The 19476-nt window shown below is 35.3% G+C and overlaps 2 protein-coding genes across 2 annotated transcripts; both read right to left on the bottom strand.

Moving 5' to 3' along the window:
- Nucleotides 1-717: 717 nt before the first annotated feature.
- LOC131062974 (disease resistance protein TAO1) lies at nt 718-1560 on the bottom strand. Its single transcript, XM_059221441.1, has one exon. It carries the CDS (start codon nt 1558-1560, stop codon nt 718-720), a length of 843 nt encoding a protein of 280 aa, XP_059077424.1.
- Nucleotides 1561-1643: 83 nt separating this feature from the next.
- On the bottom strand, nt 1644-18325 carry LOC131062585 (disease resistance protein L6). Its single transcript, XM_057996277.2, has 2 exons — nt 17657-18325; nt 1644-2990 (listed from the first exon to the last, which is right to left on the bottom strand). Exons 1-2 carry the CDS (start codon nt 18223-18225, stop codon nt 1670-1672), a joined length of 1890 nt encoding a protein of 629 aa, XP_057852260.2. The 5' UTR covers nt 18226-18325; the 3' UTR covers nt 1644-1669.
- Nucleotides 18326-19476: the final 1151 nt, after the last annotated feature.

The following is a 19476-nucleotide window of genomic DNA, read 5'->3' as shown; positions in this document are numbered from 1 at the left end:
TAATAATATTTATCAATAAATAACTAACATAAAAAAAAATACACTTTAATTTAATCGAAACCATTTTGTACCAATACACCAATGCTTTTAGTATATGATGACTTCAATTTTAATGTATTTGTGGCCTGCATTAAACAAGCGATTGCCATTTCCCATAAGGGAAAGAATACTTTTATAATACCTGCATATTTGATGCAATTCTGTATACAAAGAGACAAATAAATAAAAATATATACAAAAGTGAGATCTGACATTTTTAATTCTTTGTCTAGATGAATCTGTGCTGCAAAAGTGATATCTATAATAAGAATTGAAAAAATGATACAATGTTTATCTGACGATGCAGAATGATGCAGATATTTTGTTGGGTTTTTATTATTGATCTATAGAAGCACTGGCTCTCTCTATATACTCTACCAGTCGTTCCGGAAATTGTTTTGAGAGAAACAAAATTTAAGTTACATACCCTTCCAAGTCAAATTCACACCCCATACAGCTAAAGAACTGAAATTGTGACAGGTTGAAAATGGTAACAGGGAGGTTTTTAAAGCTTCTACATAATGTCAAGTCCAAGAAATACAGTTGTGACAGGTTGCCAATGGTTTCAGGGAGGTTATTTAAGCTAACACAACATCCCAACTTCAAGTATTGCAGCTGTGACAGGTTGCCAATAGTCTCAGGAAGGTTCTTTAAGCTATGACAATTTCCCAATTCCAATTACTGCAGCTGTGACAGATTGCCAATACTATCAGGGAGGCTAGTTAAGCTAACACAACGTCCCAATCTCAAGTACTGCAGCTGTGACAGAGTGCCAATAGTATCAGGGAGGTTATTTAAGTTTACACATGCTTTCAAGTCCAAGTCCTGCAGCTGGAACAGGTTACCAATGGTATCAGGGAGGTTATTTAAGCTTTTACACCCTCCCAAGTCCAAGAACTGCAATTGTGGGAGGTTACCAATTGTATTAGGGAGGCTATTGAAGTTTTCACACCATGACAAGTTCAAGTTTGACAGCTGTGACAGGTTACCAATGGTATCAGGGAGGTTATTTAAGCTTTCACAGTCATACAAGTTTAAGAGCTGCAGCTCTGATAGGTTGCCAATGGTATCAGGGAGGTTATTCAAGCTTTTACACCCTCCCAACCTCAAACTATGCAGCTGAGACAAGTTGCCAATGGTGTCAGGGAGGCTATTTAAGCTTCCACAATTTGTCAATTCTAAGTGCTGCTGTGACAGGTTACCAATTGTATTAGGGAGGTTATTTAAGCTTCCACACCATATCAAGTGTTGCAGCTGTGACAAGTTGCCAATGGTATCAGGTAGGCTATTTAAACTCACAGAGTGTGTGAAATTCAAGTGATGCAGTTGCAATAGATTGCCAATAGTATCAGGGAGGTTATTTAAGTTTACACACTCTGTAATGGTCAAATGCTTCAGTTTTGATAGGTTGCCAATGGTATCAGGGAGTCTATTTAAGCTTCCACACTTTCTCAAGTCTAAGTGCTGCAGCTGTGACAGGTTACCAATGGCATCAGGGAGGTCATTTGAGCTTCCACACATCAATTCCAAGTAATTCCAAGTGCTGCAGTTGAATGTTAGGAAGTGAAAATAGGGACGACATAAAAAGGCTGTCTACACCATCACAGCCTTTTAGTTGCATAGTCTTTAATTACCCAATGGTACCCACAAATCTGGATTGATGTAGCTTCTCCTCTGCTCTATTAATCCCAGTAGCAAGCCAGCAATTTTCCATCCTCAACCATATCAAACTTGGAGGAAGCAGGGCTAGTGTATCTATTGTCATGCCTTCAATGGGCAGTTTCTGCAAATGAAGATAGTGAAGACCATGTCCGTAGAGCATTTCAAGCCTTTGTGGATTGCCCCCATTGACTCGAAGGCGAGATAGATTGATGTTGTTGGGTATGGTGCTCAAATCAGTAGCCTCCCATAGTCGGGTACCCTTTTTCTCATTTTCAGCAATTGTTCGCCCCATATCTCGCAAATGGTGATGCATATGAAATACACCTTTATCATTTATCTTTATCAGTAACTTCATGGAAAGATTAGATACAGCAGTGTGTACCATCTTGTACAAGGATTTCCAGAAAATGATAGGCCATGTTTTGACTTCTCCAATGAAAAAGCAAGCAATATCCAGGAATATTTCTTTTTCTTCATCACTAAGAGCATTATAACTAATGTAAAGTCTTTTGTGAATTTCTGGGTTGCTGATAATGCTGTCAAGAGCTTCTGTCCAACAATCTGTGTCATCCTGCTTATCATACAAGAAGGATCCAATCACTTCCAGTGAAAGAGGGTGCCCTTTACAAGCTTCCACTATTCTTTTGGACAGATCTCTGTGACTTGGACTTGGAGATGCTTTGAGAAAAGCATGCCAACTAAATAATTGGAGACCTGCAGTTATCTCCAATCCACTCATCTCATGGATGCAATGGGATGACACTCCAGCAACATTGAGAATGTGTTTATCTCTAGAAGTTATGATAACTCTGCTGCCAGGGGCCAGCCAATCCCCAACCAAAGCATTCAATTGTTCAACAGTATCTACATCATCCAAAATAAGCAGCACGCTCTTTCCTCCCAAACGATCTCTGAACAGAGATATGCCCTCATCAACACTGTCAACTTTTTCACCATATTTAGTTAAATTTTTGAGGATTTTTTTCTGCATATTTCTAAGGCCTTTGGCCTCTGCTGCAGTGACGCGGACATTGGATACAAAGGAAGTGGCTTCAAAATCAGCATAAACTTGATTGTACAGGGCCTTGGCAACTGTAGTCTTACCAATACCACCAATACCCCATATTCCAATTTTAACCACCACATCCACTGTACTGAGATTTAAACTTTGAATAAGAACATTCTTCAAGCTGTCCATTCCCACTGGGTGCTTGGCAACTTCCAATGGCACCCTGTCCAATGTCTTAATTAGGTCATTCACAACCATCTTTACTAGCCGAGCTTCAAAGCTGCAAAGGTCAGAGAGAGTAAATCAAAATTGCAGAAATTACTATTTAGTATCCTCCCTCTACTTCACTACCAGAGAATATAAGAAAAAAAAAATCAGAAAAATAAAACATTCTTTTTATACATAGGAAAGAGCAATAATTAACACTGAGCAATAAATCGTTTCAAATTTTAAAATTAAACAATTATATTTGAGAGTTTTTTAAATAAAAGTACAAAAATGTATAGAAATTAAATTAGATTATTATTTCATTATTATTTTATGGAAAATGTTATTTATTATATTTGAGTCACATAATTTTTGAAATATTATAAATTTTAAAATTATCATTAGATTAAAACATTGTTTTTAATAATAATAAATTAACTCTAGATATTATGAACACCACTCTTTCAACAATTTTAAAATTAATAATTTGACTACCTCACAATTAAATTTTATATAATTATTATTATAATATATCCAAACTATGAACTAAAAACGACGGATTGAATACGGGGGCGATGGCGAATTTTCGGGGTGAGCAAAGTTTGGAGATTGATGCGACTAGCAGGCAGAGGGCTCAGTGTTGGGGAGATGAGGCGGTGTCTGATCCACTTCCTCCAAAGGATTCGTTTGGCGCCCGAGCTGGACGTGTGCCGCAATGGGTTTTTTAGGAGGGCAATTGGGTGGATGTGTTGGCTTCGCCCACTCGCTCTTCGGAGGAGAAAACATTTCAGTTTGGCCCTTCTTCTAATTACTTCAGAGGGTTTTTCTGGTGACATCAGAAACGGGCTCGAAATCTGGGAACTTGGCAAAAGGGCAAACAAAATTGGAGGGTTTCTAAAAATAAGGCTCCGAGTCATATGGCGAATGCCTCTACGAATTTGGTTAAGGATTTGGGGGGTCATGCACAGAGTTCGGTTTTGCCCTCGCAGCCTGCTCCAATTCCAATTCCGTTGATTGATGCCTCGGATGCCGTTTTTGGGAAGAAAGCCCTGGATCTTCAAGTTCTTGTGGTTGTGATTCAGGTCTGGGGTGATCCTATTTCTTTGTCCAAGCTTCACCATAAAATTCATGCTCAATGGAATGGCACTTTGTTCTTTCATGTTCTTTCTGTAAGCTCGTTTATTGTTGTGTTCGATTTAGCATCTGCTAGGGATAAGGCTCTTAGTACTCCATTTTTTTGGCTTGGAAAAAACCTGATTTTTGTGGAAAGTTGGAAACCCTTTTTGGCAGCTTCTAGAGTTGGTCCAAAATAGGTCCCTATGTGGTTTAAACTTCCACTCCTACCATCTAAATTTATTGAATCTGACATATAAACAAAAATTGGGGATTCGTTGGGTAAATTCTTGGTGTCTTGTTCATTGCTTGAGGACGGGGTACTGGTTGTTAAAATTTGTGTGTTAACTTTCCCTAACACTCCTCTGCCAAAGTTTTGTAATATTAGGTCTCCCTTTGGTTTATGGCGGCAAAATTTGGTTAAGGATTCGAGGGTTTTTGGTCGCTCTGTTGTAGTTATGGATTCTCCACTGTTTTTTCACATGAAATCCATCTGTTTTGGTTCGGGGGAAACTAAATCTCCATTTGTTGAAAATGTGGAAGCTCATACCTAGGAAAAAATACAATTTTCTAGTCCTGCTATCAACCCTCCTTCCCTTGTGAACAAACTCGTCTCTACTATGGATTCTGTAGTGGCTTTCAATAATTATGTTCCTCCCTAGAGGATTGGTCGTTCAAATGTTCTTCCTCTAAAAAAACCTAATGTCTCTAATATGGGTCCATCTTTTGAGCCTGTGGTTGATCTTGGCGTCATAAAGATATAGGTGTTGTAACTGCCTCAATTGGGGGGACTTTATTAGATCATTCTTCGCAAGTACCTGAGAGTTTATTAGAAAATGTTAATTCTGTGGACATTGTTCCAGATGACCTTCTCATTGCTCAGGTTCAGGATTTAGCTAATACTAATAAGGCTCTTCTGGATTCCCCTTTAGCTAACAAGGTACTCTCCTCGATTTCAGTGGATTTAGGTGTTTTGGAGAATGACTTGGTTGCTTTTCCCATCAATAACCCTTTTGATCTCCTTGATAGGGATAAGGCGTTGGTGGCTTCAGGACTTGTGTCACCACTAGTTCCTGTGGTCTCAGACAAGGAGGAGAATGGGGTAGATAAGGCCATCGTGGTGGCTGCTTCAAGGCTTCCTTTGGTTCAAACTCCTCTTCTCCCTTCCTCACCCTTGTCAACTCCAGGGAAAAGGGGGCGTAAGCCTAAGCATGTCAAAACAAAATTAGAAATTGATGTAGGGATCCAATCTACTATTTTGTCTTCCTTAGAAACTTCGAAGAAGAAAAGATTGAAGAAACCCTTTAGTCCTCCCCTTACAAGAGCTCTAGCTACTAAATGTAGTCTTCATAAGGTTTTTTCGGTTGGGGTGGTTTCCCCAGTCTCGTTGAATGCTTCGAGGGGAGTTGAGGCCTCCCCTCAAGATCAATGAGGTTAATATCCTGGAATGTTAGGGGTTTAAACGCCCCTAACAAACGATGCTTGATTAAGTCACAATTAGACTTAATGAAGTGTGATTTGGTGCTGTTACAAGAAACTAAGCTTAATCTGCAATCGACAGATAGGTTATTCTCCTCTTGGAAAGTTTGGAATTTTTGTTCATCTCCCTCTTTAGGGGCGTCGGGTGGGTTGGCAGTTATTTGGAGAGATTCTATTGTTCACTTCTCATTAGTTGCGTCATCATCTAATTGGATGCTTGGAATAGTTTAGAGTAGATCATCAAACTTAAAGTTTTGGCTATTTAATGTTTATGGCCCTTCTGGGATTCTAGAGAAAAGAATGCTTTGGAATTTCTTGGTTTCTCTTGCTACTCCTCTGCAGAATTTTTTTCTGATTTTTGGGGGTGATTTCAACGCAATTACTAGTTTGAATGAAAAGATTGGAGGAATTATCCCTAATAAGCATGCCATTTCAGATTTTTGCAATTTCATTCAGTCCTTGAGTCTAGTTGATTGTATGCCTCTTAATGGTTCATTTACATGGACTAATATGCGAAGGGACTTTTGTCAAATTTCAAAAAGGTTGGATTGTTTCATGGTTTCAGATAATTGGTTTATTTCGGGACAAGATTTTGTATCCTCAATTCTTCCCTTTACCGGCTCTGATCATTTCCCTATTCAGTTCGATATTTTTGAGGATAGGGCTCCTAAAAAGTTACCATTCAAGTTTGAGCCAATGTGGTTTAGGGACCAATCTTTTTTGCCTTCCTTAAAATTTTGGTGGAATTCAACCCCTTTTTTTCCTGGGTCTAGGATGTTTCAGCTAGTTAAAAAGTTGGGCTTCTTGAAGACAAGAATAAAGGATTGGAACGTACAACATTTTAAGAATGTCTTTGGTGAAAAGGCTAGGATTCAGGAGGAAATTGAGCAACTTAATAAAAAAAAATTTGCTTCAGGAATGTCTACTGCAATGTACGACGAGCTTAAAACATTGAACATTCAGTTGAGTGAGATTCTAGCTAGGGAAGAATCTTATTGGAGGCAGGAGTCAAGGGATCTCTGGCTTTCTCAAGGTGATCGAAATACCAAATTCTTTCATTCCTCCTCTAAGCTCAAGAGACTTCATAGTCGAATCTCTTGTATTATTGATTCTAATGGGAATACTCTGCTAGATGAAGACGAAATAGCCTCCGAAGTTGTTAGGTTTTTTAAGTCTCTTCTCTCAGCAGAGCCAATGGTGGTTGATGAGGAGTTTGTAAATTCAATCCCTCCCTTAGTCTCTCAAGAAGATAATAAGATGTTGATGGCCCCATTTTCGTTGGCTAAATTGAAAGAGATAGTCTTTTCCATGCACCCGAAAAAGGTGCCGGGACCGGATGGATTTATGACATTATTCTTCCAAAAATGTTGGGACTTTATAGGGAAAGATGTGTTGTTAGCCTTGGAGGAGTCTAGAAGGAATAGGGTGATTCTAAGGGAAATAAATACAACTCTTATTGCTATCATCCCGAAGGTGGATAACCCTACATCTTTTTCGGACTTTCATCCAATTCCCTTGTGTACCACCCTATACAAAATCTTTACTAAGGCAATTTCGGTTAGATTATCTAAGCTCCTTCCTCGGATAATTTTGTTAGAGCAAGGTGGGTTTGTGCCTGGCCGGGAAAACCTTGAAGGTGCCATTGTAGCTCACGAAATCCTCCACTATATTTCTCAGCAAAAGGTGTTAGCAATGATCCTCAAATTAGACATGCTTAAAGCATATGATCGTGTCAATTGGCAGTCCTTGCTCGCTGTCTTGAGCCGGTTTGGGTTCTCAAGGTGTTGGGTTAAGTGGATCTATTTATGTATATCCTCCACCCGCTTCTCAGTACTGATTAATGGGTCTCCCTCGGGTTTTTTTGCCTCCTCTCAGGGTATTAGGCAAGGAGATCCCTTATACCCTTTTTTATTTATCATTCTGGTGGAAGCGTTAAGTAGGGCTATATCTAATGCTATGGCCTCGGGTCTTTGGTCAGGTATTAGAGTGGATGGCATCCCTTCCTCACAATCTCATTGTTTATTTGTTGATGATATGCTTTTGTTTGGGAAGGCCACTATGAGAGAAGCACAAGCTATTGAGAAAATTATCTCTGACTATACAGCCTTTTCTGGCCAAAAGGTTAACAAGCAAAAGTCCAAAATCTTTTTTGTCAATGTCCCCACTATAGTTAGGGACAATCTTATCCGCTTTTGGAATTTTCAAGTTGGGTCTTTCCCCTGTATGCATTTAGGCATTCCTTTCTTTTTGGGGGCCGATAAGAACTCTTTTTGGGATAAAATTGTCCATTCTATCTCCTCCAGAATTTCCTCCTGGAATCACAAGTGGTTAACAATGGCAGGCAAGATTCTTCTAATCAAATCAATCTTGAGTGCTATACCTACATATCTCATGTCTATCTTACAGGCTCCCTCTCAAGTTGTTAAGAGGTTAAAGGTATCCCTCAGGTCCTTCCTTTGGAATGATAATTTAGGAGGAAAGAATAAGATTCCTCTTCTATCTTGGGATAAAGTTTGTCGTCCCAAGGAGTTGGGGGGGAGAGTATTCGTGATTTGACTATTCAAAATAAGGCATTGGGGGCTAAATTGATTTGGAAATTATACACTACCCCTTGTTGTAAATGGGCCTCCGTTGTGCTTGCTAAATATTTAAGGGGAACACCCAGAGAAAGGATTTTTACTACAACTTCCCTTCCGAAGGGCTCTGCATTCTGGAATTTTCTGATTTCTTGTAGAGAGGTGATTTTGCCTCATTTATCCTAGGTTGTTCACAATGGGAGAAAGGCCCATTTTTGGGATGAATTTTTGAATGGGCATCCTTCTCTCTCAACTATCTGTGATTGGTCCCCTTTGCCGGATATCCTTTCGACTCTTTGGGGGCCTTTTGTTGCAGACTATTTCACCATTGACACCTTAGGGTCAAATGGAAGGATATCCCTCCCCTGGCTATTAACATTAATATCATTTTAGCTTTTATTGAAGAACTTCGTAAGAGACCTGTAGTTTTTCAATATAAAGAGGATTCTTTGGTTTGGATTAAAAATGTGTCAGGCTCCTATTCAGTAAAAGAGGGGTACAATTCTCTGATCCAGAACCCTATATCTGTCTGCTGGCCTACTAAGCTATTCTGGCACTCTGCTTGTCTTCCAAAAGCAGGGGCTTTTGCCTGGTTGGCAGTCCAAGATAGAATCCTCACTGGAATGCGTCTGGATAGGCTTGGGATTACGACAGTGTTTCCTTGTGTTTTTTGTGGTTATTGCATGGAATCGGTGGATCACCTCTTCCTGCTTTTTCCCTTTTCCTCTGAGTGTTGGTATTGGTTGTTTGGTATGTTAGGGTGGTCTTTTGCTCTCTGCTCAACTCTACTTTCACAATTTCAATCCTGGCCCTTGTTGTTTCCTGCTTCATTCTACTCATCTCTGTGGATAGTTGTTCCATCTCTGGTGATTTGGAATCTTTGGCTTGAAAGGAATTCAAGAATTTTTAATCATAAGTCTAAGTCTTTGACAGACATCATAGGTAAAATCCAAGCCTCCATTAGTGAAGTAGTGCTTTCTTTCATTCACAAAAATTTAGGGCATCTCACAACCTTTTCCCATTGGGATAACTGGGTTACTTGGAGGTGGCCCTCTCTGCATTTATTGCCTTCTCATGGGGCTATATTGAATGCTTTTTCTTTGCATCTGAAGCGAAAGATGGCTAAGTGGAGTTCTCCCCCTTTTCCTTCTTTCAAACTTCAGTTTGATGGGGCCTCTAAGGGTAATCCGGGGAAGTCTAGGATTGGGGTAATTATCTTTGACCACTCTTCAAAAATTGTCAAGGCAGTTGGTAAATATATTGGTTATGGCACTAACAACATGGTTGAATTTCAAGCTCTATCCTTTGGTCTTGATCTGGCTCATTCTCTAAATATCAAGGATATTGTTATCGAAGGTGATTCAATGCTTGTCTGATAGGCGGTTGCTGCCAAAAAATGTGTCTCTTGGCATTTGCAGTACCTTCTAGAGCACATTCTTCTCCAACTTAATGGCTTCTCCACTTTCTCGATTTCACAGTGGTTTAGAGAAATTAATGTGTTTGCAGATTTTCTTTCAAATAAGGTTTTTAGTGATGGTGCAGACCACATAGAACTTGCACCCTCGAACTTTCCTATCTCATGCATGAAAAGTCTATCTTAATATTCCTTCTTGATGTGGTTGTTCTTTCGTAAGTGCCTATAATGAGGGTGTTTGCCTTTGGGATAATACCGTTGTTATTGACATTTATTGGGAGAATCTCCCCATTATGAAGGGAGGTTTTTGGTGTTAGCTTTGGAAATTTTCCTTGCCTTATGGGGAGTTTACTTCTTTGAATGTCTATAAGGGGGGTGTTGCCTTGCCTTATGACAACACCTTAGTTATAGTCATTCCTGGTAGTTGAGCCGTTTTTAAGGGTGGAGGGTGGTAATTTATGGGGCCAACCGACATTGGTATGATAGTTTTTAGGTGCTGGGCTCTTTCTCATGAGTCGTTTATATTTCCAGGGATAGGGGTGGTTTCTCTGGTTAAGGGATATGTCACTCTTCTTCTGGTTTTGGTGATTGCCCTTTGGTTTTATCTCTTCTTTCAGTCTGTGTTATATAGATTGGCATTTTGGGTGGTTGGGATTGCTTGGGTTTGGTTTCTTTTTGTTCCCGATTGGAGAATGAGGCAATGCTCCATGTACGATTGGCAGATTTGGCAATTATTAGCTCCATCATGACAGTTGGTTGCCTTGTTTCTTTTCGGTTTTTTTGGGACTGGTTTGTATTGCTTTCTATGCTATTCATTAGTTGTTGTGGTTGTGCTTGAGTACTTAAGCTTGTTACGGTGCTCTGCCTTTTATGCCAATCATGTTTTCTTGCGGGCAGTGGTGGGTGATTGTGTCATGGGTTTTGGGTTTCACGTTCTGCGCATTGGCCCATTGAATGAATCATTATGCTTTGTGGGTATAATGTTGGTGAGTCATTTGCTTCACTGATTGGGTCTGCTATAAGTGAAGCATAATTTCCATTATTCGGAGGTGTTCTCTGGCTGGGTGTTTTTTCTTATGATGGCCTGATAATCATATAGTGATAATCCCCTCTCTGTTATATATCTTGGATGGGTGTTCAGATATGGCACATATTCGTCTATTTGTTTTTTTGGATTATGTAATGCTTAGCAGGATGTGGAATTTCTTGGGCAAAATTGGTGGGTGGTGGATTCTTCTAAGAAATTGGAAAATGTAGTGTTTTGGGTGGGGTAAATGGCTCCTTGTCATGTTGTTACTGGTTTGGCTATTCCTATGGATCATTATATGGATTGGTTTCACCCTGTTTCCTGAAGGTTGTCTCCATCTTCCTCTACTTCTTATATGGATAGGTCTATGTATGCTAACCATTTTCATGTTGTCAGGTTTACTTCTCCTTGGTTCCCTCTTCGTTGTGTTTTTTGTTCTCTGCAGGTCCCTGGACTCATGTGGTGCATAAGTGGATTGATGTTTGGGGCTATCACTGAGCTTGGCTACATTTTTGGGATGATATCCTCTCCACGGGATTATTAGTACAAGCTTTCTGTAAAGCTTCCTTTATATCTAATGTAATTGAGAATGTAATCAAGGTATATTGGGCTACATATGAGTTATTGTAATGGGTAGGTAGGCTTATGTTTCTGAGCAATACTGAGGGGTTTTCTTACTGGTTCTTTCCCCTCAATGCTCATTGAACCAGACACCATGTAAAAAATATATATAATTAATATAATTTTAGTGGTCTCATCCACTTATATATATATATTATCCAAACTATAATTGATATAAATTAATTCATACTTAAACTATTAATTTTTTAAAATAAACTCTATTATTTTTATAATAATTTCTTCTATACCATCTTAGATTAAAAAATGTATCTATAAAAAACCCTTTTACAAATGAAGAAGTTTAGATATACAAACAAATAAAAGGATTGATAATTTAAGACGTTTTTAAAAGAAAAATGGAAGGAATAAAGATTGGGAAGTATGGGGCTCAATAACATACTTTTCATAAATATTCATCTTTGAACAAAAAAAATGTGTAAAGTTAAATAAACATTGTAAGTTAGAGTTCACTTTAGACATCTAGATGGTGCTGAGTTCAAATCTTCTTCAATACAAATAAAATTGTTTTGAAGGCATTTTTTGATTTGATGTACATTTATGTCCAAATGCATATATATATATATATATATATATATATATATATATATATATATATATATATATATATATATATATATATATATATATATATATATATATATATATATATATCGACATAAATAAATTTAAGTCAAAGATAATTTTTTGAAAACAAGAGTTCCATTATGTCACAATCTTTTAAATGAGTTGTAAATTTAAATTGCATTTAAAGCTGAGATATGATATATGAAATGAAATATCAGTAAACATATAAATTTATATTGTCGGGTAAAATATTATTTCACTTAAAGAAAAAGAACGTATAAGGTAACATAAAACATTTAAGAACTAATAAGTAGATGACTTATAAATTTAGTATAGTAATGTAAATGAAAATAACCATTTCCTTAAGATTTATGTAGGCTAATCAACTAAAATACATTCGAATCAACATAAATCATCTTAGATTAAGTTAATATAATCCAATGTGTCATGAATCATGGTGTCTTTGTATTTAAGAAAATAGACAATTTGGATGTGTTCATTATTTGAGTTTCTATGTAGACCTATATAGCTCATTATGGGTTGATTATGTTCATGTAGACCAATTCTATGTCATGCTAACTTGTTTTTGTAGCCTAGATATTTGATTTTACTAATTTCACACTTCTCTCTAATTTGTTGGACTCTTTGTTATGTATAAATTGTTCAAAGACAAAGATATTAAAAAATGCCTTGGTAGTGCTACTAGATTGCTAGGGGTATATTATCTTAAAAATAATCCCGTAAAAATTCTAAGTGTATGATCGTGCTAAAGATTGGCAAACAAAAATCAAGAACACAAAGGTCCTAGATAATGATTCTAAAGTAAATGTTGTTCTTTGAGTTCTTAAATGAATATCTTTTAATACCAATACAAAAAATTGTCATACAAACATGAACAAGTTATCTCTCAATGACTAGTAGAAAAGGATGATAGTTGACAAATATTAAATCTTTAAAATTAAAATCTGGATCAAACTGTCACCATGTAGGATCACTATCATGCATTGTAGAAATGGCCTAAGTCACAAAATGGGTGAATTTGAAGTAGGGGATGAATCCTAGAAATAGTAGGTAATAATGAAACATGTGTGTGGAAGTAGGTGTAAATAGGGTAAGAATAAGTAAAAAGTTTGAAAATGTGTGAAGAGAGTAGATAAGAATCAAGGAGCCAAAATTATGAAAAAAGTGTACCACCCAACAATATGTAATTCTTTTAAAGAATTCCCTCAAAACGAACCCAAAATTAAATGGTTCAATTGGCATGCATATGTATATTGTATATTTCACCATTACAAGTAGAAATGTTACATCCTATTAGCAACATACAAAATAAATGCCTCTTTGTTGATGATAAATTATAAATGCAAATATGTTTCATATAGATTTTTTTTAAATAATAAAGTAAAATGTTTTAATCTATTCATTTTGATCATGTTTCCTTAATACTGGTCATGATTTGAATACAAGGTAGGTTGAATGGGATTTTTGGTAGTCGCACAAAGGCTACAAGGGGATTTATTGCATGTCATTGTAGTGAACAACTCCACTAATCCTCTTTTTTAAATCTAGGGAGGTTTTGTTTAGGCTCAAATGATGGTCATTCTTTAGATTTAGAGACTTTTTAACATACTTGTAGCTTCTTCTTTGATTGCACGAATTCATCTAATTTAAAAGTGCTTCTATTCTATCCCCTACATCATTTCATGATGTTCTCTATAATAATTTTCATAATCTTATTTTGTACAATGGTAATTGTAATCTTGACATGTCTCAAACCTTTAGCTTTGGAATGACGATGGAAAGAATATAAATCTTAGATATAGAAGGGACATTTTATTCCTAAATAAAAAAATAGAATACATTTTTAGTTGTTTTTTATTAAGATAAAAAAGTGTATTTTGGGGTAAAACATGAAGATTATTTTTTCCCCACCTTAGTAGTTTAGATAATTAGATATCAAATTTAATAAATTCTTTGTAATTAAAAAATTGATATATTTTAATGTGTTCAGGGGATTTTAATGTAGACTTTATAACTACTCTCAATCTTGAGTCTTCATAGCCTTCTTTTTTAAGGGTTCATTTTGTTATGTCATTGGTTGTATATGGTTTTCTTATTTGTCATTACAATATTACTAAATAAATAATCTACATATTTTAGGATCATTTATATAAGAAGTATAAAAGTGTGTGTATCTATATAATTTTTCTTATATCCTCAAAGCATCTATATTCAAATGGTAGATAATAAAATGTAATTTTGTGTGTTTGTAAAGAGAATATTATTGTATTAAACCTTCACAATTTACTAAATCAAAAAATAAGGCATGAGGATTTTATTATTGATTCTAATGTTCTTGAGAAAAAATATTTGATAGTAGATGACAACAACAAATGATGTAAGAATTAATTGTTGTCAGGATAGCACGGACAAAGGTAAAGGCAAGGAAGACGAGGACTTTAAAGGCCTGTTCAAGTTCCTCACTAAGGAATGGGCTAAGAAGCTGCTACCTAAGAAGAGCCGAGGGAAAAAGAATTAATTCTCTACATGTGGAGAAGTTTTTTGTCTATGCGGTGTAGTAGGCTGGATAGGTCTACTTTCGGCTTATGTTTATATTTTAATGCTTATAGCCCTGCGTGGCACCGGAAGTATACTCTGATTAATAGTATTTTATTGCTGATAAACTCTCGTAAGATGGTTTTTGTTTTTGATAGAAGTAAAAGGCTGCTTATGTGCTGATTGTTTGCGGACAATGGTCCTTCCATTGTTCTCTTAATTGTACCCATGGGTCAGCCCCCTCGTTTTTGGCTGCTTTTATTATCAAAAACAAATGATGTAATATCACAATATTGTGCTTTCATACTATTATATGATTTATATGGTTGACTAATGAAGAATCACTGTGATCTAGAATAGTGGAAATGGATGAACATCGTAAGAAAAAAGAGCAATGACCTCATAATCACCTTCAATGAATAATTTTATAGATGATCCTAAGAAAAAAGAGCAATGTCTTTCATTATGAGCATAATGATGATCCTATAGATTATGATAAATTTATAGAGTTTAGTTTAGAATAATAAACATTGTTGTCTACAATTATTACATGCACTCATGTCTTTCATCTATGAACATAATGATGGAAAAAATAATAAACATTGTTGTATACGATTATTACATATGCTCATGTCTTTCATGAATAATTTTTAGAATTTAAAACCCTTGTAATCATTATTACTCTGAACTCTAAGTAGCTTGAGTCCTCTTCCAATTTTTTTGGCACCTCTAATATCAAGAATTTTTTTTTTTAAATAGTCGTTTTCCAATGTATTCAATGTGGGTTCTTTCAAATTCATTCAAAACTTGTCTAATATGATTGAAAAAATCCACTCAAACCAAAATAGAATATAAACCAAGTTCAAACTAGACTTATATCCAAGGCTTGTAACACACAAACCAACTATTTAGACATATTGGTGTTCCTATAGTAGCAAGAAAATACCTATATATTTCCAAATAAACCACAAATAACTCTCATACCACTTAGACTCAAATTTTGTGGAAATATATTACAATATGGTAGATATTCTATGCAAAAATTAAATTATTTGAGTATCCAATGAGTTCAACGCTTCTATTATGAGTATGGGCATTTGGCTTCTAACTATCTAAAGAGAAGCATTAATCATCCTCAAGATTTCAAGAAGTCATCTTCTCACACTACATGGTGGAAAGGGGATTGCCTCATCATCTTACTAGTTTTCCGAGGTAAGAGATTGATTATTTTGAGATTGATTTATTTTATTGAGAAATGAAAATAATTAATTGTAAACTATTAAAAAGCTATAAAACATATTAGTTATATCTTTCGTTCATGATAAAATGATAAGTGAATGGGGAATGGTCTCAATTGTTTGATGATCGCTTATTTGTAAGGTCCATAAGATATATCTAGGCCCTTCAAAAGAAACCAAACATATCAATTTCACTCCCAAAAAAGCTAACAAACTATCCTAATTTTAGGAATAGTATAAACAAAGAGAATCTAGATCAATCTGAAGTGGGGTGAAATTTTGTTCCAGATTTGTGTCATCTTTCAGCCTCATTATAGAGCTAAGTTTCTTATTCATCACATGTACTTTCCTAGAATATCATTTAATATTTCTAAAATGTCCATGCCCATAGCTAGATATTGAATTAATCAAGGTTGTTTTATGTTGTTTTGTATGCATTTCAATTGAATGCCCTAGATTAATCATAAGAAAGGTTCTTTTGGTTTACAATTTGGTGAACATGTCCATCTTTACAACCATTAGGTTTTGTATTTTGGTGAACTTGTGTATTTTACACCCTTAGGGTTTGACCTTAAGACTATATCTTCACTAATTTAATTATATTTTGGATTTTATATCATTCTAATCTTATTGGTCATCTTCAAAATTTCCTAGTGTTTTGATTCCTTTATTATTATTATACCTTGATTAAGGTTTGGATGTATATATTAATATACATCCTTTATACTACCCTCTCACTCTCAGCTATTCAATCTTATGTCTCCTTTTAGGTCTTGCTCCTTGGTTGATATTCATACATATATTTTAGATTTCAACAGGTTCTCATCTTTTATTAGGCATCATTACTACATTATTTATATTATCATGACTTTAGTTTAGAATAATAAGCATATTATATCTTCTATAAAGATTTTGTTCTAACATGTATTATATTGTTGTATGAAATTGACTAATTGTCATCTACGATTAATATGTACGTTGATGTCATTCATCTATGAGCGTAATGATGATCCTATATATTAAGATAAATATAATTAATAAATTATTATCATATGATACACAAATAATAGTTTCAACACAAAAACTATATACAGAAAGTACTAAAAATAAATAAATTTCAAATTATTTCTCAACTTAAATTTTTTATTATATTACACACCAATGATACCTTATTTTATAGAAATAAATTCATATCATTTTGTTACCTCTATTTTCCTAATGTCACATATTACTCAATGACAACCATGAAATACTTTTATATTATAACCCTAATTGGACATTATAAAGAAGCTTCTACAAATTAAAACCCTATCTTCATATTTTCATTGACTCTTCTATTTAAGACAATGTCAAGAGAACTTGGGTACATCAACTTGAATTTCTCCACTTTGTTGATATTGTGTAGGTGAATCTAGTTGATACATTGTGAAACATCCACAATTTTAATTTGTTGTTCTAACTCTTGTTATAATAAGATTGACTAAGGTGTAGGTCTAGTTATGAGGACAACTGAACCAAAATATTATGGTAAGAGTTTTGAATCTTGAAAGTTAAAGTACAAACAATCTAACTAAAAGCAATTTTAAAAGTGAGAAAAAACTAAAATTAAAAAAGAGAGAAAAAAAAAATTAGATTCATAACCTTAACTTTTTTATATTGTAACATATATTTTTTTAAGATTGGTATGTTGCGGCAATTAAAGTTGAAGATGGTTGGATTATTGTTAAGGGAAAGCATTCAAAGACGTCCAAGCTCTTTTTGATATGACTCTTTGATCCCACAAGGTCAAATGAGGGCCTTTGTAGTTGGTTATTTAGGCTGGTTTTCCTGGCCTTATTGTCTTTTGGGGTAGTCCATGTCTTTGTTTTCGATTGTTCTATCTAGCTGGGCTTTCAAAGTTTTATCTTTCTTTTAATCTGATGTAAAGGGTTTTGGCCCCTTCAAAACCTGTTTTCACCTGATCAAAAACATATATTTAAAAAAAAAAAAAATATTAATTGATTGATGATTAAATTTTTTTGATCAATACTCCAAAATTCTAATAAGAATACTATATTTGAGCAGAAGCAGCCATGAAATAATTCACAAAAAATAAAGAAAAGTAATCAGAAAGTGAGATTCGTTACTTACCCTTGAGTCCTATCAATGGCCCAGCCAGAGCGAGAAGAGATCTGCAGAAGGGCACGCTTCCACTCATCAATCTCTCCTCTTGGGTATCGATCTGAATGGCTATAATGCTTGCTAAATGACTGCTTGTAGGGACTGGAATCCTTCTCAGGATATCTAACATGAGTTGGATCCACATGATAGAAGAGAGGAATGATCAAATCACAAGTCCTCAACATTGCAGAGGCCTCCTTCAGACACCATGCTGAGTCTGCATATCCCTTGGAAAATATGGGAATGCATATCGCACTTCTCTCAATTGCTCTTTCCAAGCTGGGCCAGATCTCTTCCCCCTTTTCCAAATTTTCATCATCTTTATAGACGTTCAGTCCTGCTGCGGAGAGAGCTTCAAAAAGATGATCGACCAGAGTCTTCCTCACATCTGGTCCCCTAAAACTCAGAAATACGTGATACCTCTTATCACTTTGGAAGGCAAGTTTCGTAGCGGGAGGTTCGTATCTGAGAAACGATTCATCACTATTAGATACTGTAGATGGGTTCGTGCTAGTGCTAACTCTACAAGCGGATGCCATGGTAATGGATTGAACTGATAGAGCAATGAATTCTTACTAGTCAGCGATAGTGAGAAAAAAGGAGATTCAACCCTAAATCTCAGCTCTTGAATTCAAGCATAGAAATTTTTCAACCCAGATCAATTACACATTGACGTGCTGGATCTACTTATATATTGCAAATGACAGACGTGCCCACTTTTCGTAAAGTAACTTTTATTCAGTCACGCTAACTTAACTTGGAAGGCAAAGGTGCCTGCTTTTATTGTTTTCTTTGTGCCCCACTGTTATTCTTTTCTTCATTCTTTTCTTGTGTCCACTGTAATACTTTTGTTCACACCCATTGTTATTATTTTCTTGTGTACACTGTAATTCTTTCCTTCCTGCCTATTCTCATGTCATTTTTCTCTTTTTTTTAATGTTGTTATGGTATAGATATGGTTTAAATCACACACAATAAGCTTTGACTTTTGGAGTTTAAAAGTGTTAAATATTCAGAATTGACTGACATTCTCTAAGCTTAATATGTTGCTTAGTGTGTGGTTTAAGACTGGTCGGCATGACAAAGTTATATAGTCATGATCATCTATTAATACAATCAGACACTGATTTTCTCCTCCTTTTGGTATAGATCTCTTTTGAATTTAATTAGAGTTATTTACTCAATCTATGAAATTTTATTTATATTATTTTTCTAAAATTCTATTGTTTTCTTCATGTCGTGCCCCACTGTTATTCTTTTCTTCGTTCTTTTCTTCATGCCCACTGTAATTCTTTTCTTTATTCCCATTCTTATGCCACTTTAACTTTTTCTTCTTGACATGGCAAAGTTATGTAGTCGTGATCATAAATGTATACAATCAAACACTAATTTTCTCCTCCTTTTCGTGTAGATCTATTTTGAATTTGTTGTATTCATAAGATTTCAGTTGGTAAAGTGCAAAATGCTTGTCTTTTTCTCATCTTCCCGTGTCCATTTTCCCATTAACTTTTTCTATGCCTCTATTTTCGTGGGTGAGATTAAAATATATCTATGATATATTAGGGTACAAATGTTATATTTATGGTGCAAAATAAGATTCACTAGTCTAGCTATCCAAATTAGGAATCCAATACTAATACTAATAATAATACTAGAGAGTGTAGATGTTTTAAGGTATAAGATATTTGTGCAGGTTGTGAGAGTAGTAGATTTGGGGTTTGATATTTGTAGGTTATGGTTATTTTATAGCTATGGAATTTAAGAAATATTTGATGGAAGGGGATTTTTTT

This window comes from Cryptomeria japonica, chromosome 5, assembly GCF_030272615.1.
Source record: "Cryptomeria japonica chromosome 5, Sugi_1.0, whole genome shotgun sequence".
NCBI lineage: Eukaryota > Viridiplantae > Streptophyta > Pinopsida > Cupressales > Cupressaceae > Cryptomeria > Cryptomeria japonica.
This window is presented reverse-complemented; position numbering and strand designations above follow the sequence as displayed.

Coding starts and splice junctions, on each gene's coding strand:
- LOC131062974 (XM_059221441.1), bottom strand. CDS start 1,560: ATGTGTGGAAGCTCAAATGACCTCCCTGATGCCATTGGTAACCTGTCA.
- LOC131062585 (XM_057996277.2), bottom strand. CDS start 18,225: ATGGCATCCGCTTGTAGAGTTAGCACTAGCACGAACCCATCTACAGTA. Junction 2,991..17,656: donor GCCATTGATAGGACTCAAGG/GTAAGTAACGAA, acceptor TGACCTTTGCAG/CTTTGAAGCTCGGCTAGTAA.